We start from the raw sequence: 10,408 nt of genomic DNA, 5'->3' as shown, positions 1-10,408 counted from the left end.
TATCGCAGACGCACAGATAAACCGACAATCTGACAGGCGAGACAAACATATTCCGAGACAGTTCCATCGTAAAAGTAAAGAGTAAATACAGAACTTGAGAAGCAAACAGATCAACTCATAAAATTCAAACTATAACTCATTATATTCTAAGAAGTTAAACTATAGTCGACAGTTCTCTAAACGAAACCAACACTCGGAAACTAATAAAAATTTAGAAGAAAGACTAACAACGATAACCGAACCTAAACAATTCTCGCCTGATAGATCGTCGTTACGCGATATCTGCCTGAGATAAATTCGAGAGGGTAATAAAAATATCAACCTCACTTGACTACAACAAATTCTCCATTGGTCGAAACCTAGAGCTCTAAACAAAAGCCCTAACCAATCATAGTAATTGTAAAATTAAAAGAGACGCCTCCGGGACCTAAAGGGCGTCATTGAAAAATTTCCTATTCGTCAGGAAATGTTAATAAACCAATGGAGAGGAGGAGCAAGAAGGTTTATATACCCGCGATATCCCTCGAGAGATTAGATTTTAATCCGAACTTTCGAGCGCAGTTTGCCGTGTATAAGCTATCCGAGATCGTATCTAGACTCTTCGGACTTTTATATACTTTCAATTTCGAAATCCGCTTTCAACTCAAATTCCGACGTTCGTTAGAGTGCAAGTGAAAAAACATAGTGGAAGTCCGGAAGACCACACAACCAGACTAGAACCCTGCAGCCATTATTAACAACGCACTCTACTAACAGTAAGTCAAGACACACATTATAAAGTACAATTTTCACCCCGTGTCAAAATAATTCTTGGATTTAAGATAAAGCCATCTTCTTTATCTCCTTTTGCGCAAGTCCTATCATATCCAACCCTAAACCTTCTTCTCCCTCTCTCTTCCGCCCCGAAAATCACTCAGGATTTCCCGTGATAACGGCGAGATCCGTGATTTCACCCATCCCGAAAAATCACTCAGGATTTCCCGTGATAACGGCGAGATCCGTGATTTCATCCATCCCGAAAAATCACTCAGGATTTCCCGTGATAACGGCGAGATCCGTGATTTCACCCATCCCGAAAAATCACTCAGGATTACCCGTGATAACGGCGAGATCCGTGATTTCATCCATCCCGAAAAATCACTCAGGATTACCCGTGATAACGGCGAGATTCGTGATACCGTTTCCCATACCTTTCCCCTACTCAACATTATCCAGTCTCTCTCTCTCTCTCTCACCCTCCCTCTCTCTCTAGAATACTACAAGCGCAAGGAATAAGAAATAGAATTAATAACGACAAAATGAAAGGAGAATAGTATTCCAAGAATTATTTCGAAATTGCACTCCATCGCCTCGATCGATTTTTCTTATCGTTCGTCATTCTTAGTGGACGACTTAAGAAAGCGGACTTCGAGAGCTGGAGCAAAGCATGCGCGAAATCGTTGGAATCGACGCCTGAGGCAAGAAGTGGCTCGGGCTACGGCCCTATCTAGCATTCTCTCTCACACGCACACACATGGACACTATTTTTATATATCTATTATCGTTTAAATTATTGTAACCACCAATCGGGACCCTGAAATTTAAACAATAACTCTTTCCCCTTTCTGCCCCGATTGAAGACCTCCGTATCTATGTATCACCCGCGATTTATACACAATCACTCACTCATACACACGAGCATCTATTTCTTTTCTTTTTTTCTCGACTAAGAGAAGTACACAATTAGAATAAATAATAATAATAATAATAATGTATAAGTATAATATGATTCTTATAAATTTAATTCTTCTTTTCTCGTTCTTTAAGAGTAAAATAAATTAATTGTTTTAATACGAAGCCTAATACTCTTTAATTTATAACCTGTTCCCACTCATTCCCGTAAACCAAGATCGCACAAGGTCCCATCCTGCGCAGAAGAGATTAAATTCTCTTGCCGAAAAGGGACCACCGAGCGAACGGCCCTTTAAATAGAGTAAGAGCGACCCTTGCGGTCGTTGACCTATTTGGGCCCAGACGTTCGTTCAGGTCGAACAGACGGATTGTCTGCCGTCGTTCGAGATAAATTTAGTTACGTCCTTCCTTTCGACTCTTCCTTCGTTGAGTCTGGACGTAACAATATTGATAAATATAGATTCTAAAATAGGAGTGACATACATAGCTGTAGAGATAAATAATATAATAAAAGAAATGTTTTATAATTTAAAAATCAATAATTTTGTAAATAAATTCACGTTGTTAAATTTTCTTTAGTTATATTGACGAATTTTATATTGACGAATTTTGTATGACAAAATGAGATCAGTGGTCATTTAATTTATCATTTGCGTAAAAAGCAAACATACAAATATTTATGAATAATCTTTTTCCTAATATTCAAAAATAAATTGTAAAAAATTTAATTGGTTTTTATCTGTGCTCTTTTCGATATAAATATGAAATAATGTAGCTAAAATATCACAAATAAATTTATATCTTCATTTGTTAACTTCTGCATACTATATTGTTGATGTTTATGTTCATTATTAAACATTTTCAAAAATTGTTGCAAAGATATTTTTCCAGTAATAAGGTCTTCCTGAACTTCCGTAATACGCAAATTCTTTTGTCTTTGTAAACGTGAACATATTCGCCTTACACGCAAACCTCTTTTTGCTCTTCCAAGATCGAGTTCTTGATCCGTAATTAAATTCATCATTTTTTCTGGAAAAAATTTTCTTACAAACAAATAGAACAATATTGCATAACTTTTGATAAAATAGCAGATAAGACAATAAATGAAAGCAATGAATAAAGACAAAAATAATTACCTAAAAATATCCATAAATTTGGATGTTTTGTACCAAATTTTTTAGTCGCCATGTTATGGAAAGATTCGACTATGTTATTAGTCCTCGCAGGACACTTATAAACACTAACTTTTGAAGCTGCAGGAAGCCAATTGCGACGTAAATACGCTAGAAATAAATGTATATCCGGATATTCTCTCATGCTATTTGCTTGTTCCTCTATTATTTTATAACCTTCTACAAAATATTCAGGTGGGGCTAAAGGTAAAGTCATTGTCATGAACAAAACATCAAGAGGTGCATTAGAAAGATGTAGACTTTTCCATTTACGGAAAACTGCCTGAAAACAACATTAAAAGTATTTAAAAACTTTGTTTAATATACTAAATTTCAAGCATTTAAATTCGAAATTTTTCTTCAATTTTTAATTTTTCATCTTTCTTATTTTTAAAATCTATGCAATAAAACAAATTCTCATACAGATTCCTGTCTGCATAGATATTTTTTGATTAATAATACAAATTTACCTGATCATAATGAAACCAGCATCCATGAATTGAAGCGGATGGGAAATGATCACTAAGTGATGCTCCTGCAGCATGTTCATAATCTAACATTATAAATCGAATATTCTTCTCAAGATCGGGAATTAATTCTTTAATTTTTATCCACACAGCATCATAAAGGGATTTAGTTCGTGTTTCAAACAATATAAAAACTGTTGCAATTGCCTAAAGTATTAAATTTAGAAGTCATTCAGAGAATTATTTTTTTTTTATTTAAATTAAATCTTACTGTTAAATATAAATTAAGTATTACATAGGCTATAGGAGCACGTACGCGGATTTTGGTGTGTTGATTCCAACGAAAATTAAGTTTTCGTTGGAATCAAATAATTGTGCACGGGGCACGAATATTGCTTGGTACACTGCCAAGACTTTTTTCGGAATAATCTCTACTAGAGATTTTTTATTTCCGATTATCCCCTCTAACCCCCCTACAGAAATATAGGCGAGAAAAATATTGGTCCGAAAGTCGCTGAATCGGGAATCGAACCCGAGTCTTTCGCTTGCCGGGCGACTGCTCTTACCTCTAAGCTATTCAGACCCCTCGGAACAATACCTCTCTTCTTCGCCTTTGAATAACTATTTGTGAACGCCTTTTTTCAGCCGGCTTAAACTAAACATTAAGAATTTAAAGGCTTTTAGAAAACTTAATTTTCGTTGGAATCAACGCACCAAAATCCGCGTACGTGCTCCTATAGCCTATGTAATACTTAATTTATATTTAATATAGAAGGAGCCTTTAAATTCTTAATCCTTACTGTTAAAGCTTATTGTTTGAAAATGACGTATATGTATTGTATAAAGCTGTTAAACTTTAGGAATTTTTGGAAGAACCTGAATAAATAATGAAAAGGATATTTATACATCATTGTTGAATGTGCAAATATATATATACAGAGTGTTAAAAAAAGTTAAATATTTTAAGAGCAAATAGTATTAATCAAAATAAGACAAAAAATTAACATGGATCTTACAATCTGATCTTACTACCTAATAAACATTGATCCTACAATTAATATCTTCGAAGAAGCCTGTAGGCTATCTTTCTATTTAGCTTTATATTAGCTTATTATTGTTCTTTTCTTATTGATCATATCACTTTTACATTATAGTAAACAAAAAATATCCACTAGTTTTAATGTTACTATAGCAAAATTAATAAGTACTCTTTTGTTTACTTTAATATAAAGGTGATACGATCAATAAGAAAACAATAAGTATAAATAGAGTGTATGTTTGAAATAGTCTGTATCTTTGAAGATGAATTGTAGGACCTATGTTTATTAGACTTTTCTATTTTGATTAATATTACCTGCTCTCAAAATACGTAACCTTTTTTTAACACCTTATATATTTACACACATACGTACACACACGCGCGCGCATGTTTATACATATATATATACTTACAAAAAATATATATACTTACAGAGAATGTTCCATCTAAAAACATTTCTATAGAGGAAGCTAATTCTTTTAATAATTCGTCTGTACTAAATATGAAGGCTACTTCATCATTTAATGATGTTGCTTTACCTTATATATATTTTTTAAAGGTTCTCATAGCTTTCAAGCTATGTTTGTAAACTTAAGAAATTTGTTGGTAAAGATGGTCAATGTTTTATTTTTTCACGATATAAAGAGGCGATCTCATTGTATTATACGTTAATGATACAGCTGCTGCCGGATTATTTCGAGATACATGATCAAAAATTTCTTTGTTATTCATATATGCATTTTTAAAATTTCTTTCATTTCTTTTTTCATTTTTAATATTTCTGCTTGATTCGTCTTGCGATTGGAAATAATTCGTCGAGAATTAAATCGCATCCGATGAGTGCAGGCTCAGCTTTCGTTGAATAAAGCTCGGAAATCAAGGAAGAGTGGTGTCGTTTGAATGACTCAGCAGTGATTGTAGACTGATAACTTGTCGTTAATCTCACTTTAATCTTCAATATCAGAAACAACGATTTTTACAGAGAAACAATGCTGATGCAGATGGAATGTAGAATTTGATGAGGCACTCGAAAGCGCGAATGACGGCGAGGCTAATTAGCTAGCTTCGGTTAGCTTCACGAAGTTAATTGCGAACAGAAGTCGCAGGCGTATCAGTTTTATCGCTTTTTAATATCGATGTCGACTTAAGGGAATCCGAAAACGGTTCTGGCGAGGAAGCACTCAATTCCCAGATTCGGCGTAGCGATGTGGTGGGGGGAAAGAAAGGTTCGCGGTAAAGCCGTACGAGAGACGCGTCTCGTTTTGTACATGTCGAATCGACGCATACCCAAACATACCGCCCGCCTTGAATTTTTACATTCGAAATTCGGGGGTTCTCGATGGCAGTATGCGGGGAATCGACAAAAAGAAAATTTACAATAAGCGAAACGAAGAATAATAAACATTACAAGAAAAGTAATAACAATAACGATAAGGAAAACTAAATTAAATTAAGAGATGGTGAAACCAATTACTTAATAACTAATGAAGGAACGTAATATCAATTATAATGATTAATGACGTCGCCGCCCGCCGTGATCCTTTCGGGATCGGTTTCCTCGTTGATATTGACCGGAAGGAAGCAGACCTTCGTAATCGGGCGTTTATATTCGGCCGTCGCGGTTTTTACAATGACAACACGAACTAATGCGTCATCGCCGGGGTGACAGTGCGATATACGGCCGAGAGCCCAACGACTAGGCGAGGCATTCGGATCACGCAGTAAAACCAGCTGGCCTACTCGCGCGAGATTTTGCACTACACGCCATTTCGGACGTTGTTGTAGTGCGTGTAAGCAATCGCTTTTCTATGAATGCCAAAAGATTTCGCATAATCGCTGCACAATTTGCCACCGTGATAGACGGTGTTCGTTTACATTAATTACACTAGGTTCGGGTGAAGACGTTAGCGCAGCGCCGACTAAGAAGTGTCCTGGGGTCAACGCTCGGTAATCGTCAATATTATCGGAGACAGCGGCTATTGGTCTCGAATTGAGACAAGCTTCGACGCGGCAAAGGAACGTTGTCATTTCTTCGAATGTCAACGTATGACATCCGACGGCTCTCTTGAGATGATATTTGACGCTTTTCACGGCCGCCTCCAACAGTTCTCCGAAATGAGGGGCGGCAAGAGGGAGAAAATGCCAGGACACTCCTTCATCGGCAATTCAATTGCGAAAATCCGGATTCTTTGCGGCGGTTTGATAGGCGGTTGTAATTTCGCGTTCGGCGCCGTGAAACGTAGTGCCATTGTCGGAATACATCGCGAGTGGAATGCCGCGGCGGGACACAAATCGGTTGTAAGCAGCGATAAATGCTTTTGCGGAATAATCAGAGACGAGCTCAAGGTGAACAGCTTTGATGGTCATGCATATAAAAATCGCGATGTAAGCTTTATGTGATTTGTGTCCTCGGCCGGCGGATAAGCGGATAGTAATTGGTCCGGCGTAATCGACGCCGGTATGAGTAAAGGCGCGAGATGTTGCAGTAACACGGCATTGTGGCAGATCGCCCATTAACTGCCCCGGAACTACAGCTTTTTCGCGCGTACATTTCACACATCGATACAACACGGATCGAACTGTCGCTCGCGCGCGCAGTAGCCAAAATTCGCGACGAAGGTATTCGAGAGTTAATTGAGGCCCAGCTTGAAGATATCGAATATGAAGATCAGATATGAGAGCTGTGACTAGCGGGTGGGACTTTAGGATTATAGGGTGTTTTGCAGCGTCAGATAACTCTGAATTTTCGAGTCGTCCTCGCACTCGAATTAATCCTTCATTATCAAGGTAGGGACATAGAGGGGATAGCGAGCTTGAAACGGGAATCGACCGTACGAGACTTAACCTTTCCTTGTGGAATAAATTCGCTTGGATCGTTTTAAGCCAGAACAATTTGGCAGCTTGGATTTCGCCGGGTATTAATACAAGCGAGTTATTAGGGATCACGGTATCGCTGACGATTGGTCGGTGGTCGCGAAGGCGAGATATGAAGCGCATAACAAACGCGGTAACTCGAAGCAATTTAAACCATGACGAGAAGCGAGACTGAAGCTCCCACGGAGGTGTAAGACTTGTCACATTTATCGACACGGGTATTCGCTCTTCGAGAGAGGCGTCATACGCTGGTGGAGGAGATGGCTGGGGCCAGGAGGTGGCGTCGGATTTTAACCATTCCGGCCCGCACCACCATAAACGATGACTTAAAAGATCATCAGGAGAAATGCCTCGAGAGGCGCAATCAGCTGGGTTGTCCTTTGTAGATACGTGTTTCCAGGTCGCGTTATCGACTAATTCTTGAATTTTGGCGACGCGATTTGCGACAAATGTTTTCCACCGCGAGGGCTGTTGGCGAATCCATGCGAGGATGATTGTGGAATCGGTCCAACAACGCATCTGGACCGATGGGAGCTGGAGGGTGGAGCGGGTGAATTGCATCAATCGCGCGAGGAGTAAAGCAGCGCAAAGTTCGAGACGTGGTACGCTCAGAGTTTTGATTGGCGCTACCTTAGATTTCGCGATGAGAAGGTGGACAACCGGATGGCTATCGATAGGAACCACGCGGAGATAGACGGCAGCGGCATATGCCTTTGTGGAGGCGTCGGAGAATCCATGCAGTTCAGCATGAGTGGTGTTCAAACCATATTCCGTCCAACGCGGAAGTATGAGGTCATCAAGCTTGGAAAGTCGAGAATGAAAAGTCGACCATTCGTCGAATACGTGCGGCGGGACGTGATCGTCCCAATCGCATTTGAGCGTCCAGAGGATTTGAAGCATGATTTTAGCTCGAATTATGACCGGCGTTACCCATCCTAGAGGATCGAACATCTTTGCGACAGTCGAAAGAATTTCTCGTTTAGTCGTTGCGGGCGTTGATGCTGACGACGTGCGAAAACGAAAGACATCGCGCTCTGGATGCCACGAGATGCCTAAAACTTTTAGCGTTGCGTCGGACTTTAATTCTTTATCGTACGCTAATCCGTGGTCAGATGAGTCGATATCGGTGAGCAAGGACGGGCAATTACTTGCCCATTTGCGCAGACGTAAACCGCCTCTTGCGAGCAGCGTTATGAGTTGATCACGAGTGTGTCGCGCGAGAATGGCGTCGTCAGCACCGAATATGCAGTCATCGACGTAGAGATGATCTTGTAAGACCGGAAGCGCCAACGGAAATTGCGTGCCCTCGTCGACTGCAAGTTGTTGCAATACGCGCAACGCAAGATAGGGCGCGGAGGTTGTGCCATATGTCACGGTGAGCAAACGATACTCCTCGGCCGGAATAGACGACGATGATCTCCACAATATGCGCTGGTAATCGCGATCACGGAAATCAATTAAAATTTGCCGGTACATTTTAGCGATGTCGGCGATGCATCGCGGTGAACACGTAGCGAAATTGACGCCATTTGAGAATAATTGCCGCGAGATCGTTTTGCAATTTTGGACCGGCCATTAAATAGTCGTTCAGCGATTTACCGATTGACGTTTTACTTGACGCGTTGAAAACGACGCGAAGACGAGACGTCGTGCTGCTTTCGCGAAAAACTGCGTGATGCGGAATGTAATATGATCTCGGCGAATGTGAACTCTCGGAACTCGCGATTTTCTCCATATGACCGAGATCGCGATATTCATCTAAGAATTCCGAATAGGCGGAGTTTTTATCGGATTCGGAAGTTAGGCGTCGCTCTAACCGTCGGAGACCAGCTAGAGCGGTGGATCGCGAATCATCGAGATCTTCAGGAACATTCGGTGTGAATGGCAGTCGAACGATATAACGGCCGTGGTGATCTCGAGTGTGAGTCGCGAGGAAATGTTCTTCACATAACTTCTCCTCATTACTACGAGACGTTGTCAGCGGTAATTCTTCGATCTCCCAAAATCGACGGAGATCAAATTCAAGGCTATCAAGAACCGCTCCATGGTGGGTGTACGTAGGCGGTGGAGTAGGATTGAGACGCTGGACCGGAAAGGATCCAACCGAGGACGGTATTCTGAGCGAGAGGTTCGTCCGGTTTTCCTCTACGGATTCCTTCTAATATCATCGCGCTGTATATGGTAAATCGGTACCGATAATGATATCTATTGGATCCGCGCTGAGAAGGTCGTCATCCGCGAGGTCCAGATTCGCGACGTGTGGCCAATCATACGCGAGCGACAAGCGAACCGGTGTGTAACGTGTGAGGGATTTTAAAATTATTGCATTTGTCGAAAATGTGGGCTCGAGTTTATTGGCTGGGCTTATTCGAATGTAAGCGGAATATCGCGCATGCGACCGCAGATCACCTACTCCGGTAACGCATATATTTTGTGCGGTTCGTGGAAGTCGTAGGAATTGAGCGAGACGCTCTGAGATCAAGGTCGCGGCGGATTCCTGATCCAGTAATGCTCGCGCGGGAACGACGCGATCTTGGAAGGAATACACGCGGACACGTGCGGTAGCGAGTAATACAGCCGTTTTCGGAGCAGCTGTGTTGGAAACAATGTGAGACGCTACTTCGGTCTCCGAATTTGTTTTGATCGTTTCACTACCGGCTGACGATTCGAGGCAAGGTGATTTCGTCTCGCTTGTTAAATGCAGGAGCGTATGATGTTTCTGAGAACACTGGCGGCATCGGTGTTCGCTTTTACAATCTCTTGTGAGATGTGTCGCGGCGAGGCAATTAAAACATCGTTTCTGCGACTTTATAAATTCATGCCGTTTCGTCGGCGTTTCTGCGAGGAAGGTTTTGCACTGATACAATAAATGATTTTTCTTGCAAGTCGGACAAACGAATTTTAACGCGGTCGCCGAATGCACCAAAATATTCCTAGATTTTTGCATTTTATCATGCGGAGCGATTAGCCCGTTCGGTTTCGGTGGGAGAAGCGCGTCGAGGGCGCGAATGCGAGATTCCAGGAACGTATAAAGCTTCGAATATGACGGGGCTTCTAATGTGTCACTTAATTTTAATTCCCACGCTTTTCGGGATGCTTTATCTAATTTTTGTGACACGATGTATACTAAAATATCATCCCACGCGTCCACAGGACGCCCGAGATTTTTTACGGCTTGAATTGAA

General features: G+C 40.9%; 2 protein-coding genes across 2 annotated transcripts; both read right to left on the bottom strand.

Moving 5' to 3' along the window:
- Positions 1-6,515: 6,515 nt before the first annotated feature.
- On the bottom strand, positions 6,516-8,699 carry LOC145936517 (uncharacterized). The gene has a single exon (XM_083038766.1). It carries the CDS (start codon positions 8,697-8,699, stop codon positions 6,516-6,518), a length of 2,184 nt encoding a protein of 727 aa, XP_082894892.1.
- Position 8,700: 1 nt separating this feature from the next.
- LOC145936516 (uncharacterized) lies at positions 8,701-10,170 on the bottom strand. Its single transcript, XM_083038764.1, has 2 exons — positions 9,637-10,170; positions 8,701-9,381 (listed from the first exon to the last, which is right to left on the bottom strand). The coding sequence occupies exons 1-2, from the start codon at positions 10,168-10,170 to the stop codon at positions 8,701-8,703; spliced, it is 1,215 nt and encodes a 404-aa protein (XP_082894890.1).
- Between the last annotated feature and the right edge of the window lie 238 nt (positions 10,171-10,408).

This window comes from Prenolepis imparis, unplaced genomic scaffold, assembly GCF_030444845.1.
Source record: "Prenolepis imparis isolate NDT839.2.m4 unplaced genomic scaffold, iyPreImpa1.0 SCAF_5, whole genome shotgun sequence".
In the NCBI taxonomy this organism is placed as follows: Eukaryota; Metazoa; Arthropoda; class Insecta; order Hymenoptera; family Formicidae; genus Prenolepis; species Prenolepis imparis.
The sequence above is the reverse complement of the archived record's forward strand: the minus strand, read 5'-3'. Positions and strand labels throughout refer to the sequence as shown.

What these genes read in the sequence shown, in the direction of transcription:
- LOC145936517 (XM_083038766.1), bottom strand. Translation starts at nt 8,699, where the DNA reads ATGTACCGGCAAATTTTAATTGATTTCCGTGATCGCGATTACCAGCGC.
- LOC145936516 (XM_083038764.1), bottom strand. Translation starts at nt 10,170, where the DNA reads ATGCAAAAATCTAGGAATATTTTGGTGCATTCGGCGACCGCGTTAAAA. An exon ending in AAAATATATGCGTTACCGGA is followed by an intron (nt 9,382 to 9,636) that starts GTAGGTGATCTG and finishes CGATGATATTAG; the next exon opens with AAGGAATCCGTAGAGGAAAA.